At 38.1% G+C, this 20479-nt stretch overlaps 2 protein-coding genes across 3 annotated transcripts in view; one reads left to right on the forward strand and one right to left on the reverse strand.

Annotated features, from left to right (window-relative positions):
- Positions 1 to 20479, reverse strand: part of LOC104927929 (ecto-NOX disulfide-thiol exchanger 2-like) — a 161224-nt gene that overhangs the window by 104822 nt on the left and 35923 nt on the right. For both annotated transcript variants that reach the window (XM_027284241.1, XM_027284239.1), the window contains exon 2: positions 11424 to 11570. In XM_027284241.1, coding sequence (XP_027140042.1) covers positions 11424 to 11570 — 147 coding nt within the window. The remainder of the gene's footprint in view (positions 1 to 11423; positions 11571 to 20479) is intronic.
- LOC104927923 (E3 ubiquitin-protein ligase TRIM21) lies at positions 132 to 3224 on the forward strand. Its single transcript, XM_010742113.3, has 2 exons — positions 132 to 228; positions 350 to 3224. The coding sequence occupies exon 2, from the start codon at positions 352 to 354 to the stop codon at positions 1993 to 1995; it is 1644 nt and encodes a 547-aa protein (XP_010740415.2). The 5' UTR covers positions 132 to 228; positions 350 to 351; the 3' UTR covers positions 1996 to 3224.

Genomic DNA, 20479 nt, shown 5'->3' on the forward strand with positions numbered 1-20479 from the left:
TATATATCTAAGTAAGCTCAAACAGAGAGAAGAGATAACAAAAAAAATCTTTGCACTGGGGTCACTGGTGAATTGAGCATGTAATGGGTTAACTTGTTCCAAATGAGGAAATGGGAGGAGAATGGCACTCTGACGTAACTGCTGAAAGAGAAACTAAAAGACAGAAAAGAGTTGCATGCTTTCACTTCTCTTTACGGATCTTAACTATTTGAAAAACCATCACACCAGGTAAAATTTCATTGTATGACATTTGCAGTCTTGTATTTAATGTTAACTAGTGCATCTCAGTGATTTTAAACATGGACAATAATGACTCTAACTTTGTATCATTTACCCTCATGTTTTCTAGCCATGGCATGTGGTAGTAGTCTCGAGGCCTGGGAGAATTTTCGATGTTCCATCTGTCTGGATGTGTTCACTAAACCTGTGTCGATCCCCTGTGGACACAACTTCTGTCTCACCTGTATCAAAGACTATTGGGACACTAACAGTACTGGCGTCCACTGTTGTCCATTATGTCAAGAGAAATTCTACACCAGGCCGATGCTTCGGGTTAACACTTTCATTGCTGAGATGGCTAAAGAGGTCAAGAAATCTGTTGAAAAAAAGTCTTCAATAGAAGTTACCCCTGACCAAACAGGAAATGGTAATGTGCTCTGTGATATGTGTAAAGGGCCAAAGCTCACAGCCGTCAAGTCCTGCTTAGTGTGTTTCATGTCCTACTGTGAAACACATCTGGAGCGTCATTTCACATTTTCAAACTTGAGGAAACACAAGCTAATCCCCCCGGTTCACAACCTGGAGAGCAGGATGTGCAAGAAGCATGATGAGCCCTTGGAGCTGTTTTGCAGAGTGGATAATAAGTTTGCATGCAGGTCCTGTGAAAACAGTGACCACAAAAGCCATGAGATGGTGAGTATGGAGGAGGAGGCTGAAATGAGGAAGGCCCAGGTGGGGGGAAAAAGGAACGACATGGATGAGAAGATCCAGGCCCGTCAGCAGAAGATTTACGAGATTCAATACTCTGTGGAGGCTAGCAAAAATAATGCAGTGAAGGCGCTGTCATACAGCACACAAGTGATGACTGCTGTGGTGGACTATGTTAAGAGGAGCCAAGCTGAGTTAGTTAAGGTAATTCTGACACGGAACAAAAAAACTGAAACAGAGACAGAACGCTTCATTAAAGAACTGGAGGGAGAAATTCTGCAAATCAAGCAGAACAACGCGCAGCTTAATCAGGTTTCATTCAACAATGACGCCTTCAGCTTCCTTGAGAATTTCCCCTCTCTTACCATTGCTCCGCTCCAGGTGAAGGACTGGTCTGATGTGACTTTTAACATTGACCAGTTTGCCATGCAGGACGCCTTGACCAAGTTCAAGACAACAGTGATGAGAGAAGTAAGGATGCTGTGTGATCCTGACTTGAATGAAATGCAGCAACATGCTGTGGATGTGACTCTTGATCCAGACACAGCATACCCTTCTCTCATTGTTTCTGAGGATGGAAAACAAGTCACGACTGGAGAAAAGAAGAGAAATCTCCCAAACAAACCGCAGAGGTTTGATCATGTCCTTAATGTCCTTGCAAAGGAAGGTTTCTCCACAGGAAAGTTTTACTATGAGGTCCAGGTTAAAGACAAAACACAATGGGATTTAGGAGTTGCAAGCAAGTCAATCAACAGGAAGGGGGATATAAGACTTAGCCCTAAGAATGGATACTGGACTATTTGGCTGCGAAAGGGAAATGAGTTTACAGCCAACGACAGCCCTGCCATTGACCTCCATGTAAGTGAGATACCTCAAAAGGTTGGAGTGTTTGTTGATTATGAGGGTGGTCAAGTTTCCTTCTATGACGTGGATGCCAGATCTTGCATTTTCTGCTTCACCGGATGTAACTTCACTGAGGAGGTCTTTCCGTTATTCAGCCCCTCTGCTTATGACGGTGGCAAAAATTCAGCCCCTTTGGTCATTACTCCAGTCAAATGCACAAGCTGAGTTTTTGTTTTTTGGGGTCATTGTGAAAGAAAATGAGACAGGACAAGGGACTTGGAGAGAGATGGTGGATCTTAATAATAGAAAGATGAACTGTTTTTATCCGTGCAACTCCAGTGTGTCATTTTGTTTCTCCCATCCATCAGTGTCAGTGCTGTGTGTGTCGCCTGTCACACAGACAGCTGTAGAGTTCCCATTCAGCCATCAGGACATTACTGCACATACACACACAAGGTTATACACACACACACACACACACACACACACACACACACACACACACACACACACACACACACACACACACACACAATAGGCAACATAGCTATACCAATACCAAAGATTGGTCACATAAAAATTTATAGACTTTTTATGCCATGATGGATGGGCTTGATACCTATAGCAGGCTGATGAAACTATTACTGTGTTTGAAAATACTTTTTGACTTACATGTGATACATCTCAGGTCAGTATATACCAAGGTGACCCCCACTACACAACCTGTGTATGATTAGGTAAGACTTAAGTGTTGGTTGAGCAGAGTCATTAAAAGTATTTGTTTGTTGGTGTTTACCATTTAATTCTTTTTTAAGAGCTGTATATTGAATTGTCTCAGCAAGTGCCACAAACTGTATTAAGTAGGTAAGTAGCAGCTGTTGTAATTATGACAGGAGCAAAGACAGAAGCAGGTGAAATTGTTACATAATAACAAGTCAGAGTAGTCGTAGTATGGGAAACTCCCGAATCATAGCAAAGTACTTATATTAACCCAAACCAAGATTGTTTTCTAAACCTAACAAAGTAGTTTTATGCTTTAACCTAAACTAACCATAGCCAGAGTCATTATCACTTTGTAAAACTGATGTGTTAAATGCGTCGCTGTATATGTTTAAGAATTTTGTATAATTTGGACGATTGTGTTTTTTGATGCTTGCTACGTGTGTCTTATATGAGGTTCTTATTTGGTGTAATCTTATCTGGATTGTTGTATAATATCAATAGCTATCAATATGTGATAGCTAAGAGATCACATACTGAACAAATCAGAGTGTGGAGCTGTTGGATGAAAACCTGCTGCTGATGATGAACCTGATATTGTTATCTCTTATATATGACTGTAAATGAAATATCTTTTTTGAGGCATTTTTGAGGATGGCACTTGCTGATGTCCATTGTCCAATGTTTGACTGAAATGCAATGATGAAAAAAATAAATAACGGTGATTTAGCAAACAGTGATCTCTGTGATTTCTTTATCTGAACTACACACTTAAACACTCGCAACAATCTAAGAAATCCAACCAGCAGAAAAAGACACCAAATTACTCCAACATATAATTAAAGTGCACCTGTCACTTCTATCTGCAGCATATGAATACAAATTAGAGACTCTTTTGACACTCTCCCCATAATATACACTTAGCAAATTTGTAGCCACCAAAATAATTCATTACTTTCACAGTGTGGTTTGAAAAATAATGTTAATTCTGCCTTTTAAAAACAGCGAACTGAGATTTTAATGATTTGACATAGATAATTACATTCCTGAGGTTAAAACATCTCATCTGAAAATATGCAGGTGTTTGGTGACAGAAAGCTTAGCTCAACATCATGCAAATACCACTTTGTTTTACTGTTAAAAGTCAGTGGTGGAAGAAGTATTTAGATATTTTAGTTAAGCAGAAATAACAACACCAACATGTTCCAACTGTTCATGCAAAATCTTAAGTAAAGGTATAAAGCTATTAAGAGCTAAAAAAAAAAAGTATCAAATATATATCATTATACACTTTGGATTATTGTTACCTCTGTTTATCTATAACAATAAATCAGATTGAGTTAATTGCTTAATGTTTTGTGGGAAAAATCTGCACCTGCAAATAAATGTAGTGGAGTATAAAGTACATTATTCCCCTCTGAAATGTAGTAAAGTATACAGAGGTATAAAGTACCTAAAAACTGTACTCATAAAATAAAGTACTTGAGTGAATGGTAAGAGGGATTTGATCTTTGTAGTATTTGCTACCTTGCTAACGTAACTAATGTTCTTCTTTTTTCTAATTGTATTTAAATTTTCAGATATCATTTTGGAATAATACTAACATGCTATAATTTTAATAAAGTTGCCAAACAACTACAAAAACGTAACGCAAAAGAGCAATGGCAGTTGCTACCTTTAAATCTACTATTTGAAATTTTCTAAGTTAATTTCTGTCATGGAAACTTATAAAAGGCTTGTAAAAGAGCCTGTAATGTACTGCTTCTAGTGCAATAATAGAGGCGCTGATCTGTGAAGCTAACTAAGAACATATCACATGTAACTGCTATTGACTGTGAAGTCATTCTGCTGACTTTCTTTTGTTTAACCACAACATAGCTGCAGAGAGAGGGCCATCCTGGACTGCTGTGAAATGCTGATACTAATAGAAAAAGGATCATTCAAGCAATTTGTACGTGTGCCCTGTGGCAGTCTTTGTTATGCATTGTTCGAAAAGAGATGCTGGTGAGGAAAAGTGCAAGAGTGAATAATGAAAGGTGTTGTATTTTCTGTAAAAATAAACCACGACACACAAAGCTTTCCATTAAAGTATTCATGGCACCTTCATTAATTACCTTCAAGCTAATAAAAGTTGTAAATTGTAATTCAAAATATTTTCTTTATATTTCTGTCTTGCGTGGTCAGGATATGCACAGCCTTGTTCTTTAATACCTGCAGTCCGTTAATAAACACTTGTTTGGCTGGATGTTTTTCGGCCTTGAAGTTAAACCCCGACATGAAAAGTCAGACAGCATAACATAAAATTAACATATATATTAGATATTCTTTATATAATTCTTTTTTAGGCATGCTACATGTACAGTAGAGGCAGGGCTCTAGGGATGGCATGTTGGTCCACCACTAGGTCCAACTGGATTGCCTTTAAGTTCTAGATATCCATGGTTCCTAGAGAGTTAATCCTAATGACTTCCTCAAGTTCTACCATGAGGTTGACAGTTCTGGTTTTGAGTGAGATGTCTACTAGATGGATTAGCATAAAATTTGGTCCAGACATTATTGGTTAATGGTAAGTTTTCATTTAGTTCCATCATCAGGTCATTTCAGTTGATCCAGTACTTTGGTTTATGACCTGCAAGACTAATGACAATCGCACCATCCTCAATGTTGCTTTGTTGTTGGTGTGAACGTGTTAGAATGCTAACATTCATTAACATTAAAGTGGGTCAGAAAATGTGTGCACATGGTAAACATAACTCCTGTTTAACATCAGCATGTTAGCACTGTCACTGTGGGCATATTAGCATGGTGATGTTAGCATTTAAATGACAACGTAACAGCCCCTTAATTAACAGGAATTCTCAGGTTGACAAATCTGTGTTTGCATGCATGGATCCCACTGTGTCAAAGTTCATTAGGTCATAAATAAAGTTTTACATTGGTCTGGGTACTTACACTTACTTAATGAATGGCACTATGTGAAAAATACAAGTACATTATGCAGTATGTCTGTGTTTCTGCAGGCGCATATGCTTTTGTCTTACAGTATGTGTACCTAATGAAGTAACAAACGTAATGAGATCCATTAGGGCCTCTTAACGAGACCAAATCCACATGGCTGCTAATGAGTCGGTGTCCATCAATCGTCCTCAGAGAGCTGGAGGACCTGACTAAAGCTGGAGACGACCTGGAGCCAGACAGAATCAGACCATGTAAGTCAATGAATCCACGACTCCAGCTGCTGTAGACCTCTATCATTTAGCTATCAGACCTTTAGGGAGGGACTTCAAGTTAGCAAGGAGCTACAACTGATAGACACCAGAGTCATAGCCAGCACAGAGAAGCACTAATCATCTGTAATCATTGATCTCCCATTAGCATACGCATCAGCTTGATGGAACAATGCTCTGTAGAATTCTGTTGTTATTGGGCTATTATTAGCTTTCTAGCAACTGCTGTGCTAAACATATGTTCTCTACACAGGTACTACATACTGTGAAACAACACGTGGCTAATGTAGCACCATAGGGTGGAAACAATTACTTAAGAAACATGGGTTATGCAAAAAAAAAAAAAAAATACTCAATTCAAATTCTTTTCTACAAAGCCTAGTTTCATCCATGGAAGTATTATACAGTGAGTGAGCAAGTCCATATGTTTTTATCACTGTCACACCAAGAACTGATGATATATTGACCTGCAAGTTGAAAATTAAGAAAAGAGAAAATAAGAAAAACAGAGAGCAGATCAGGCAGTAAAAATACCAAAATGCATTAAAACTTCAAGAGCGTTTGAAAGCTGCTGTAGTGACACGGTAGCCGCATAACAAATACAACAGATGTTATAAGTCTAGATGTTATGCTAATAATGAACCATTAATTAACGGAAATTAATGAACAGTAGTTTTGCTACTAACTCAATAAATCAAGTAAATAAGTTAGAATTTTGGTGAAAAATCAAACACATAATACTCATGCAGGTGGTTTACAGTGCAGAAGTAAAGAACTGAGCCAGAGAGACATCCATGATTATGAGGCGATATTTGCTGGGAAGCCAAGGCATTTTTACTTATATAACACACTCCCTCACAGCTAAACTAAATGTTCTTTACATTACCATGATAATAATAGCTTCACTTATATTAATGGCACATTTCTTATATACAGTGTTCATAAGTCAACTAACTGATAGAAAAAAGAAAAAAGAATGAATAAGTGACTTCGCTCTCTATCTCTGAGATGGAAGGAAAAGAAAAAAGAAAAAAAAATGGGATGGCTTTTCCAGTGACAGATCAGATTTGTGCTCCACAAAGGCTTTGATCTTAAGGCTTTCTGACAGGCTTTAATCTGAGCAGACCACACGCACACACACACACACACACACACGCGCACACACGCACACACGCACACACGCACACACGCACACACACACACATCTTTTCATTGAAGCCACAATATAGAAAATGGACTTCATTTATTTCCAGCTGTGTGTTTGTGGTTTTGGGAAAAGTATAGCAACAATGCATAAATGCAGAGTCTTCCAGAGGACACTGTGGTTAATAAAAAAAATAAGAGTATTTGAAAATGTAAAATAAAACATGAAAGCTACACTAAGCCCATCTGTTTTCCTAGTCCTAGTTTTCTGAGTCATATCACACTGTAACTCTGGGCTTTCTATGTCTATTGAAGCTGTTGACACAAAGGTCACATTTATAAATGTGTCTGCTGCACCTTTTCTTTTAGTTATTTTCAGTGAGTTTGTTCCAGCAGGTGTATGTCTACTCGTACAAATTCGTAATTCTGAACAAAAGGAGGGACAGAATGTGGGAAGAGAAGACAAAGAAAACAACTAAGTGAAAATCGTAAAAACTGAGAAGAAGCTGATTTGGCTCATTAAAAGCATTCTTGGTTGTGTGATAAAGAGAAAATGGCAGCACCTGGAAGGGAGCACATAGCCTCTAATATAAAAAAAAAAAAAAAAAAAAAAAAAAACAGGAACCTACACAAAGACAAAAAGGAACTGCAGACCGGCAAAAACAAGACCATATTTCTACATGCATCTGCATTTCATCATTTTGTACAGTACTGTAAAAATTTGTGGACCCCTCTGGCAGGTTTACTTGGTCGAGATTTATGGCTGACAAAATTAAAAACAGGTTGCAGCACTCAAAATACTTCTTACAAAGAGACTTGTTATTTATATAGTTATTTAAACTTTTTTACTACAAAGAAGTTTGGTCTTCTATACAGTGTTCTCTCTTGAATTATTAGTGTGAGCCTGCAACACTATAACATACTACCGTAAAATATACTTCCAGTTCTCCCTGGCATGCCCTGCCCTTCCTGTGAACCCATGCTAAAAAAACCTCCCCATGACTCCAATCATATTGAAGGAACTCATGACTCCAGTCACATTTATGTGTCGCCTCCCCCTGTGTTACATCATTCATGTGTGAAACAGTCTGTTGGTGAAATCTTCTGCATTGTCTGTCTTTCCCCTTCTGCAGCAGAATAAACACAACTCTTCTGCTCTAGATGAGATCTGCCACAGACTCTGATTGACTTTTCTATGACACCAGCTGATTCAACCAAATGACAAAATAAGCTTGCTGCAAAAAAAAAAAACTGTGACCCACATAGAGTGAGTGAGAAAGTATCGATGGCGTGTTTGGCAAATCATTTAACCTTTTAACTGTGGAAACAGCACTGAGTACTCCAAGAGTACTCCATTTAATGACTTTTCTGGAGCAAACACACCTTAAAGCCTTATTCAACATACAGAAGAAGACCTTTTGTTCTTAATATGCCTCAATCTTTTAGTTTAAGTTTTATTTTACGATGTAATACACATTACATTGCTGAATGCTTGTGTTTCTGAGCAACCAATTTATCGATAACTGTCTTTTAGCATCTCTGGGTATATGAGGCACATAGGACTTGTATTTTGAATCAATGCAGGACTGCGTAAGAGTTATATTGGATTTTTATGATTTTTTTTTCATAGACGAAAAGAATTACCCTGATATATTAGATATTTCATTTGTTACGTGAGCCAGAAATACCAAACATCAGCAATTTCTCAACTCATTTTCATTTCGTTTATCAAATCATCATGTATGTACTAGGGATGCAAATTATCGATTAATTCATTAATCGTTAGTTGATTGACCTTATCGGTCGATTAACGGTTAACTAATAAACGGCTGTTTTCCTGAGAACATACATTTCTTACAGTGTCTTTTAACATAAAGCAAAATATTGCTTATATACTGAATAAAAAATGCATGTTATATTCCTGAACTAATGTTTCATTGTACCAGTTGGGATACGGTACAGATGCATAAAAAAAAAAAAAAATTGTGCAGTGGCTCACCTGTTGCATGTGAAACATTAAGCAACATAAAATATTTTTTAAAGCTATACAATATGGGCTCAGCCTACACAACATTAAGCCTACATATAATTATCTGGTAAAGAACACATGAAAAACTTGAAACATTAGCAGCAGCACTTATAATCTCACTTGTTCTGAGAAAGGTCACAGTAAGATTACAAGCCCTGGAAACTTACAGTAACATGTAGTACTGAACACAACTTAAATCATCCCTGAGGAAGGTGACAGGAAAATTAGAGGGCCTCTAGAAACTTCACCCAGAAATTTTGAGTGACGAGCGGGCTGAGCATGTTTATTTACACACAGGAGCAGATAGCGGTGACGCGCTATCAGGCTACGTTTACACATAGCCGGGTATGTTGAGAAACAAATATTTCCCTCCCTCCGTTTTCCAAAATAACATCGTGCACATAGCATCGTTTTCAAAAAAGTTTACCCGCATAAATACGCCATCAAGTGCCGTCATAACTACGCCAAGCCTATGGGCAGCAGTGTAGGAAGAAAGAGAATCCTCTGCAAGCCAATCAGAATAATGCTTCCATGATCATCGTCATAGCAAAAGGTAAACATTGGTCACACTTTTGGCGCGTTAGCTGCCTAAAACTCAGTTTATCTGAATTTACACGCAAACGCAAAACCGTAGTTTTCCAGAATCTCCACTCTAGCCAGAGTTTTTAGAAAGATTCGTTTTCAGAGGCGAATTCACCGTTTGCGTGTAAAAGATAGGTACAAACGAAGGGAAATGTCTCCGTTTTTAAAAATACCCGTGTACGTGTAAACAGGGCTTCAATTAGCATGTTAGCAATCAGCATGTATTTCATTCTTAGTGGCTAATGCTAATTGCTAGCGCGTCAGCACGGCTGCAGGTTTTGAAGGTGGTATCTTAGTGAACTCGTAGAGCTGCTGAACTTAAACGTAGCACCGCAGAGTTTACACTGAGCGTCTTTGTCATCATTACTTAGTTTGAAATGCTCCCATACTCCACTCCGTTTTGACCGCCTCATGTTTGTGTGCCAGGTCTGTCGCCGCGTTACGTTCAGGTACGTTCGCTGTGGCCTAGATTAAGCACTGGCATCCTCAACTGGCGACACCATGACATTTCACTAAAAAAAATAACCTGTGGAAAATGGCCCTAGATTCAGTTAACCCGATTAATTTAATATAATCGATTAAGTTATTTTCAACGATTAACCGATAGTTGATTAACCGTTTACATCCCTAGTACGTACACATTAATATTGTGATATTACAAAGGATTTTATCCAAATTTATTGAATACTGAAGTTATGTAAAAACTGTCTGTCGTTCATCAGCATGAGGTATGTACACCACGGAGAGGTGCAGCAATATCTTTGTGTGAAAGAAATATACATATTGATTAGTTCTTTACTGTCATTGTGGTGAAAACAAGATACATTCTTTGAGCTACAAGGCATTCTCAGCTGCCTATAGTGACAGTGAACATTTGTTTGTTCAGGCATTGCGATCGTGAGGTCAACACTGTTGTTGACTGAGGAGAGACATTGTTTACCTTACATAATTGGTAACACTAGCCAGCAGTGAGACTGAAAGAAAGATGGTTCATGTGCAGATTCTCCCCAAGTGAACTACCTTATCTCTACCTCTGGGAATTAAATCTATAATAGCGGCAAGAACACACAGATATTGTCTTTGATGGAGTTGTTGGAGACTGTCTTTGGCAGGAGAAAAATGAGCCCTTTAGCCGGCCAGTGCGAGGTTCCACAGGCCATGTTCTATTAGAGACACCACCAGCGATTTAGCTGAAGTACTGATATTAGTTAATTTGGAGCCCCTTTGTATCTGTGCCAGATTGTAAATCCAGACCATTTAGTGTCACCCCAACAGATGAGAACTTGGAGCAACACCTTTCTGTCTTAAGGGCCCTCTTCCTTCTACTGCTCATAATGCAATTAATTAGAAAGCCCTTTTTTAATTAGACGATGCACTGGCCCTGATTAAAATTAGGCTTATTGGGTGAGCATTTCCACATAACACACGCACCCACTGGAGACATCATTGCATGCATGTCTACACAAAGACAACCTTCTTGTGCAGCATTTTGTGTATAGCAGGGCGGTACATGAGAGAGAAAGCTGAAAGCATGTGACTTTTTCATTGGCAGGACTGTTGATATGGTGCGAGGCTGGCAGGTGTGAAATCTGCGCCGCACAGCTTCCATGTTTTAGCCATGTGACCTCCAACCAGTCCAGACAAGCAGCGCCGCAGGCTACAGCAAGCTAATCAAAAACAGCAAAGACCAAACAAGGCTACCTCTACGAGACTGTCTCAAAATAACAGGATTATAGTTTATCTCTCACCAGCCAGTTATTTGATGCTGGAAGCATTTAAAGTACCTTCCATCAGGTAACACACACAGCCAGAAAGAAAGTGAGCAACTGAAACTGGGACCTGTGTACTGTAGCGCAACATACAATAGTATCAGAGCATTATTGCAAAACTAGAGAGGACAGGTTTCTTTATTGTGTGATGATGATACTGCAGTGAGGTGGTATTGTCAGTACCTGGAAGCAGACTGGTTCTTCTCCTCTTCTTGCCATTTTCAGCAGAGTTTTCCAGGGAAGGACACTCTGTCACCAGCGGCCCACTTGAGCTGTTTAAGTGGAGAGGGTCGCTGTTGGTGGTTGGGTCAAAGGGCAGAGCATTCAGCCCTAAGAAATGACAGAAAGAACCAGGTTAGATGAGACAACACAGCTATACCTTTCACAAGGTGCCTTAAAGGTGTGAAGATCCAAGTTATCTTTCCTAGTTGTGAAAAATTAACCATTACATTATTATAGCTATAACTCTTAACTGAGCCAAGTTACTTTTAAGTATTGATATTTCTTGTAATGATATGTTATGTTGCTCCCTGTTATCACTTAAAATTATGTTATAGAGAAAAAAAAGTCTGTGACGATATCTCATTAAAGGTCAGCCATTAGGCAAAGAGACAAGAAAAAAAAGGAAGCAAAGGAAAAGAACAACCTGAAAACTTGGATAATACCAAAGAGGCTCTGAATACAAATGTATTATTTCTATCCTGAGATGCTTGGGTTTCTAGATCTTGCCTCAAATGTATTATTAATGTGAGCAGGCCATCTGCACGTACATGCACAGGCACATGCACACACACCACACACACACACAGACATAATATGACTCCTTAAAATATAAAAGAGCCTGGGCTTTAATGCAAATCAACCAAATCTGCCTAATGGTTTTGAGCCCGCATTCTGTTCTATAAATATAATTTTCACCTGCTCATCTTCTTATTATTCTGTTCTTTCAATAGTCACACACGGAATAGAGCAACGAATGAAGTCCTTGAGTAATGGCCACAACAGTGATGTAGAAGTTATTACCAAACCCAGAGGAACCACAAGAATATCAGCCTTTGCACCTCTTATGAGAAAACTTAGGGAAATGTATGCTTGTTTGTTTGTTTATACTGTAATTCTGAAGGGGGTTTGGAAGACACCAGTCCCATACTAATGTAAAATGCATAGCAAATTACGAAACATTTTCTGCATGTCTATAGTTTTCAATGGACAATCTGAATACAGAAGATCTGGATGAGGTCAAGGAAATCATCCTGTCTTAGTCTCTGTCAGCTTAACTGATCACTCACAGGAGGATGAGGCACAATTACATGTATCAAGTTCACTCCTGTTTACAGCAAAACCTGCTTTTTTGTTCATTGTCCTTGTGTGTTTGTGTTAAAGAGTGACTGACTTTTGTCACTCTCAGATCTCAGACATGATGATGAATTTGACAATTATGAGATGGGTGATGTATCTTTTTTGCATTTTTCATTAAAACATTTACATAATTGATCTGATTATGGCATTGAAATGAGAGGTCAATATTAGTCATTCAAATGTATTTTCTGTTCCCCTTTTGACATTGGCATCCATCTCCAGGGCTCATTTTGGTTATTGTTTAATCAATAATGTGAAAATCCTGTTTAGAAAGTATCATTTGCACCATTAATGTTTCTTTGACCCATTGTTTGTTTTTATGTGCTTAGACAGCCTCAGGTGTTATTGTAAAATGGTCAGCAGCTTGTCTGATTTTTCTTTCCAATGTTCTCTCTACTTTAACAGAGGCAACCGTGTGTGAATGTATTATCTTGCAAAGGGAGACAAAAAACATTGAAAGCATCTGGACACAAAATCTAAGTGAAAATGGTGAAAATGTATACAAGATGTGGATCTTGTATTGGAACAGTAACTAGATTTGATACAGTTTTATTTATGTCACAAACATACACAGTGAAACTCGATTTTTCCTTCCCTCACAGGAGGAACACACACCTTCACAGTATAGTATAGATAGTAAAGTCGTTTATCAGTACAACTTGAATACACTGGCTTTCACTTGCATTCCCATTTCAGCGAGTATCCTGTTTACTTCATGGTTGGTTCTTCTGTAGCCTTACATGTATACTTTTCTGCAAATGTGGCAACATCTTTCCAGATTTAAATTAATCCTTAATCCATACTGCATTCATTTACACCTGAATTTGTCCAATTCTAAACAGAAATAAATGCTCAAATAAATCGGGCTCACACACAACACGTACAGTGGTAAAACATAGCCTAAGGGCATGTTTTGTTTTTTTCTCTTCAATCCCCTTTTCTTTCTGTGTAACCAATGTACATCAGGATGCACAGATAGTTGCCAGCAGATGCTGACATGAGATTGGCTTCATGCATTTATGGATGCGGTTCAGCCTCTAAATCACTGTTATGTCTCATTCTATATATTGAACAAGAGCAGGCCTATAACATGTTTACAAGAGTTTAATAGCCACCTTCATTAAGCTGAATCTCTTCCCCATTCACTATTAGACAAGGATGGATGGAGCGTTTCTCTGCATGGTATTTCACCAGTCAGTCTTTGTGTTGCAGTGCATTTTTGTGGGGTTTCTCCTCTATGTACATGTGGATTTTTTTAAGTTCCTCCATTTATCCATCCATCCATCCATCCATCCATCCATCCATCCATCCATCCATCCATCCATCCATCGTTATCTATTGTTTATTTCTGTTTATCTGTTTTGTCCTTCAGTAATCTGGTCCTTTCCTGCAGGGTGCAGGAAAGGGCTAACGGTTTAAGAAACACAATAAAGCTGTTGCTTATGCCCGTATAGTATAAATGGAAGAAAACTACAGTGTACAACTGAATCTTTGGGGCAGTCTACAAGGACTGTTGATATTAGAAGTATTAGTCAAAAACAATGTTTGTCTGCTAGAGCTAATAGTTAAAGTGAAGTCATATTTCTTCAGTTAGGAAGAAACAAGACAACAGTTAAAAAGTGTTATGTGGTGCACTCACTATCCAGAACCTGAACACAACCACATGTGGTTAGCACGATTTATCTTGGCACACACGCATAATCCTTTTACAGTGCACAATAATCTGGAAAAAGATCTGGAACAGACTATAGATTTAGCATTTAGATTAACATGCCACAGATGGAGTTGGATCCTGGCTACTCAAGATCTCTTTAGTCCATTTTACAGATTTTCTCATCCGCTTTGGTTCATATTTTTGAACACAGTCTTAAAAGTCAACTGTCACAACTGTTTCATGCTACAGCACAAGTTTATTGCATGTCTGCAACTCAAAACTCATTCATGCAAATCCAAGTTATGGCCAGAATGAAAAGTTGTTTTGTCATCATGTGAGCAGTACGGGTCAAAATCTTAAGATCTTTTTTCTACATTTTATACAATCAACCTTTTTTGCCAACTCGTGACTGCTTGCTGTATAAGAATGTTGTTTAGTCTAGCTGAGCGGTGTTATGTATTGCACTGAGGTTTGTAGATTCACATTTCAACAGGAAGTAAACTGGGAAAAGTCAATATTGTATAAAACTGTGAGGGAGGATTGAACATCTATGTCTCATATGTTTTGATAACAAATGATTTAGCATGAAATGACTAAAACAATGAAAGAATGTTGAAGTGCAGAGTATGTCAATTACTCTTTTGCACACGTGTCAAAATGTGCAATTTTCAAATGAATGAAAAAACTCAACTCAAAAACAAAAAACTAATCGTTCAAAGATTTTTTACTTCATAATTGATTCTCATTTAAGACTTGAGTCAAAGCAAATGAGAAAACCTGTAAAAACAAAGAGACATTTTCTTCATTAGCACAAGCCTAGCTTCTCCTCACTGAAAAATGTTCTGGGAGTGGTTCAACACTAAAATATACAATACCTAGAAAATGCTAGAAAAGATCATATTAAGTTCCTTTTTTAGTTAAAATAACATGTTTCAATGATGTATTGAGTCAGTAGTTACAATGTGTTTTCCTTTTAGGTTTATGTTCCTTATAGTTGTTGTTGTTGTCTTCTTTTATTCAATGCATTTTTCTGCCATGTCAAAACCCTGCACCTCTATTACCTACAATGCAACTTGACTGCAGATTTGGGGGTGTTATGTGAGTAGTGGATATTGTAGCCTCAAGCCCTGAACAGAGATGAGGAGTGATCTGCAGAGGGCTGTTAACTTCACTTCTTTCTAACTCAGCAACCCCAGATTTTCTTACAATTTATCAATCCGTTTTTCAGATTTTGCACAGCCACAAAAGCCTTTATGCAACTTTTTTCACATATGCAGTAATACGCCACAGGACTATGTAAGTTTCCCTTTAGTTGGTAATCAAAATTGTTGCTGATTTTTTTTCCTGTAGACAGAATTAATGTTTAAGGGACTAATAATTTCAGCTGTAAACTTGGACAGATGAGATAGGAAAAACTCCCGAAAAGGGATTTTAATGAACTGAAGACATCCATGTGTGCTCCTCCTTTAACTACAGCTATGAAACAAACAAGAAACACTTTTTTAGCATTTGAGATAAGAAGTAGTGTCAGCAGGCAGAAACACGGGTGCAATTTCATGCCATAATGATTACCAAAATTGCAGCATGCCACCTGATATGCATAAACACCGTCGCAGCTGCGTCACTTGACTTCACATTCGGCATATAAACACACAAATTATTAGAAAATGAGAACGTCAATGAAACGCCGTCATTTTTGCAAGTATTTGATCTAACCATCACCTGCAGAGCAAAGGTGCTGTAATCTAGAGTCTTCGACACTAAAAACATGTTTACCTTCAGTCCCCCCTGTAAACACAGTTCTTCAAATTGACTTCCCTTCCCTTTCCGGAAAGCAGAGTCCTTATCAAAACCTTCTCTGACAGTACATGTGAATACTAATGCAAATATTTCCGCATGCTTGAGCCTGCAGCTGTGTTTCTCCCCAAAAAAGTTCTCCACCTCTCTGCTGTCTGTGTAACACAACTGTCTGGGGTTACATCAAACACACCTCTGCACACCCTTTCACAGACTGCATCAGTCTGTCTTTCCTGAGATGTCTGGGGCCCATCACCATCCGTCTGTCTGGGAATTCTCTCTCTCTCTCTCTCTCTCTCTCTCTCTCTCTCTCTTGCTCTCGCTCTCTTCTCTCTCTCTCTCTCTGGTGTCACATGACAAACTGAGCAAAGTGTCAGATCATTTTCTGTTGCGGATTTGATATTGCTGCTGTCAGTCTACAGGCCGATCTCTGTCATCTTTTTATCCAAAACATTCAAAAGCATAAAAGGGTAACACGAGGGCAAAAAGATCTAAGAAAAAAAGAAAGAAGCTGTTTTCTATTTAATCCACTAGCGATACTCTGGCATGTTTATGCATGGTGTGGATGTGTTTTGAGCTACAGTCTGTATCTCTTTTCTCCATCTGTGCCCAGGCAGATGGATGTGTGTATTTCTTTTTCCAAAGGCCTTAACCTGAATTGCCTACACTGCAAGGCCTGGACTGACTGGAGGTGGACAGGCATATTCTCTCAGGGAATCACAACCACTTTAAAAAGGGGGCAAGATGAGGTTATAGTGGTATACAGCCAGATCCAGATCTCAGAACAAATCCATTTGTGCAGTAGTATTATGATTATATTTCTTTTTAATTTTGAGAATTGCATTCCAAGTATTTTTATACCACAGATAGCATGATGCATGAAGTACTGCTGACTACAAACACAAGTAATGACTGAAATTCTTTACAATCCAATGAACAATTTTGAGTTTCTTGAGAGGGAAAGATTTTGTGTTTTGCAAAAAAGCAAATTTGATGAGTCATTTCCAAAGCATACATTCAGAAAGGCTATAAACTTACGTAGAGACCAGATATTTCCCTTAGCAGCTGTTGGAGACCGAAACAGAGAGTGAATATTGGGGAGTGAATGATGGATGAATGTTGGTTCATGCCACAATCAGTAAATGAGTTACTGCTTGCTGCTATATGGCATTTGCAATATCATCAGCATGCACCTTATAAGTGAGATACTAGGCTGCCCAAGAAAAGGTAACTTTTAGATATTCATACAGATACGTATCCATATCATGATTTTTGGTAAAATAATTTCATGGAAATCTGAGGAAAACAATACAATATGAAGAAAACCATGAATATTTCAGAATATTGAATGTAACCTGAAAATATGGAATGACTCAAGTCTAAATTGAACATATACAGCAAGAAATTACATAGTTGAAGTTTAAGTGCATCTGGACACTTGTGAAAAATTGCTCCAACCTATCAGCACTATCTTTTTGCATGAAAGCAGAAATAGACACTTAGATACATTACATTTACAGGATGGAGACACACTTAAACTTAATCCAGAGAGAGGGATGACCAGAAAAGAAAGCCGCTTTAACCACCAATCATTAAAAACACCATGTAGTAGTAATGGATCTAAACTGGCTAATGGGTATTACAGATCCATGGACAACACAGGATAATGTCTGGTGAATAGGATATGCACTTTTATCAGTAACATGAGACTGCAAACATCAACACTCAATTTCTTAAAAAAAATCATTTAAAACATATAGAGTATTCCAGGAGCTATACATTGTCTTTATTTGTCTAGACTTACAGATGTGGGGTAAACAAGACTACAAGATAAAACGAGTCTACAGCCATGCAAGCAGCTCTGTGAACTTGGGCACAATGGTGCTTTGAGCTAAAGTTAGCATACATACCATACATACCATACATGTACTAAACAGAGTTTCACAATGTTCAGAGGGACAATGTTCAACTAAACATATTAAGATTAAAATCAAGATATTTTATTGCAGTTATTTTGTTTTAAACCATAGTAAATAAATGTGAATAAATGTTTCCATTGACTTTAACAGAATCAACGAAACATGACAACTATTTTAATAAACATTTTCATTCATCATTCATCTTTTTGCAACCACTAATCATTGTCTAGGTCATGGTGGTAGCAGGATAAGAAACCTGTTACGGGAATTTTAAAGAAAAACCTTTAAATAAGGAGGATCGGATTCAAAGCATCAAAGTTTAAGTTGAATTTATTGTTCTTGTACAAGAGGAGCGTTTCACAATGCAACACACTAAAGGGGTTACAGAGAAAAAGGCTCCCAGAGGAGCATTAACAGTTGGTTCTTATACATTTTCCTGAAGATGGGCTGTCTCAACCCCCGTGAATTCTTAACAGTGAATTTGCATATAATGCCTTTAAACAGCTTACTTCAACATATCACCTAATGAGTAGCCAGTATGTCCCCAATCTTGATGTCATCTCCCTGACTCATTCTGTTCTCAAATTCCTCTATTTATTCATTAACCTGAACTTTACCTTACCCTGCCAGTCTGAGTAAAACATCAATAAAGGGAAGTGCCCTAAGGACATATAATGTAAGAACAAACATTGTATAAGTTAAAATATCCAACTAGCTGTGTAACCCTAATTTTTATAACAAAACCCCTGACATCCTTCTCCCTATAGCAATCTTCTCCTTGGGGACCCCAAGACCACATGGGTCAAGTTGTCTTTCCAGGATGCTCTGGGACTGCCCTGGGGCCTCTGTCCAGTTGGACTGACCTCTAAAAGTAGGTGTCCAAGAGGCAACATTATCTGATGCGTGAACCACCTCAACTGACTCCTTTCAATGTGAAGACCATTGAAACAAGCTTTGTCTGACTGAGTTCCTTACTGAAATGCCTAAGGGCGATCCCAGCCAACCTGCAAAGGAAACTCATTTCAGCTGCCTGTATCTGCAACTTCATTTTTCCAGTCACTACCTGAGATTCATGATCATAAGTGGAAACTGGAATGTAGATCGACCAGTAACTCTATCCCACTACACAGGGGGATAGTCCTGTCCTTCAAACCAGCTAGTCTAGGGTTTTGTATGGAATACCATGGCCTTAGACTTGAAGAACTTTCATCAACAACAACACACCATTCACAATTCACAGTACTGAATATGTTCAATCCCTTGGTTGTGTCCCTTTCACTTACTTTTCAAGCAAAGATACAAAACATTTGTTCGTGTTTTGTTCCATACTCTTTTGCATTGTAGTGCTTTTGAAGATCTGACTTTAGACTTTTTTTGTGTTCTGTTTCTAAAATAAACTATTAAAATAATTGTCAGAGTAATCCATAATGAAAATAATCATTAGTCGCAGTAAGGAACATCTTGTCCAAACAACCTTTAGATCCAATATTTAGGATGGCATCGTGAAGAACTCCATTTTTACTTTGATGACTAATTTGGGACACAATACCCCACTGCACTCATTTCAGTGATCTGCAAGCATGGAGCTGTTCCCAAACTGTGAAATGACTGTTGTTTCTTGGACACAAAACAAATTAAGGCTGCACTTCAATGTTGATTACCTGAACAACAAAACAGTTGTAATTGAGATCTGTATGGAAAAGTAACTCTGTACTGGCATTTGGAACAATAATAAAAAATAAATTTAAAAGGCTGCACTAAAACATGTTGAAGGAGCCAGGGTCAGTTCATTATAGTATTACAATAGGTTATCTTTTTCCTCTTCTTCTTGTCAAAATGATTTATAGTTCTACTTTGCACCATGTTCTCCACTTCAAAATATGCCTCATATGTGGAAGCCTTTCTTTTGGAGCAAATTATCTGTGTATAGCTGGTGGAATCTTGTTATGAACATATGAGCATCTTAAACAGCAGAAAATTGGCACACATTAGTAGGTGAACTCATGCAATCTGGAAGTCTGTCCGTGAGAGAGCGAAAGAGAGAGAGTCGATGGTGAAAAGCAGTCCTGCCAGCCATGAAAAAACACCCAGATTACTGTGTTTATCCATCTGAAGCAGATCAATGTCCGCTTCCAGACACATAAGATATGAACACATAATTGAGAGAATGTAATTTGTTTTTTAAATAACTTTCCATATTGCTTATTTGCCTATGCAGCTCAGAGGATTTGACTGTGACAATGGAAAATATTAAGGACGGTGGAGGAATTTGAATAAATGCATGAACTAAGACTTCTCTGCGCTGCCATTTAAAAAATCTAAGTTTTACAATCCTTATGAATATCCAGTGCAACCATCCATGCATCCATTTAAATTCAATTACTACATACATTCTGATGGTGATGTAGGCCCAAAGATAATTATGTGTTTAGCCATCTCAGGAGGGCATGTAGGGAGGAAAGAGCTGCCAACACAAATTTGCTTCAAAGCTTGATTTTAGTATTTCTGCA

Source organism: Larimichthys crocea, chromosome I (genome assembly GCF_000972845.2).
Source record: "Larimichthys crocea isolate SSNF chromosome I, L_crocea_2.0, whole genome shotgun sequence".
NCBI lineage: Eukaryota > Metazoa > Chordata > Actinopteri > Sciaenidae > Larimichthys > Larimichthys crocea.

What these genes read in the sequence shown, in the direction of transcription:
- LOC104927923 (XM_010742113.3), top strand. Translation starts at nt 352, where the DNA reads ATGGCATGTGGTAGTAGTCTCGAGGCCTGGGAGAATTTTCGATGTTCC.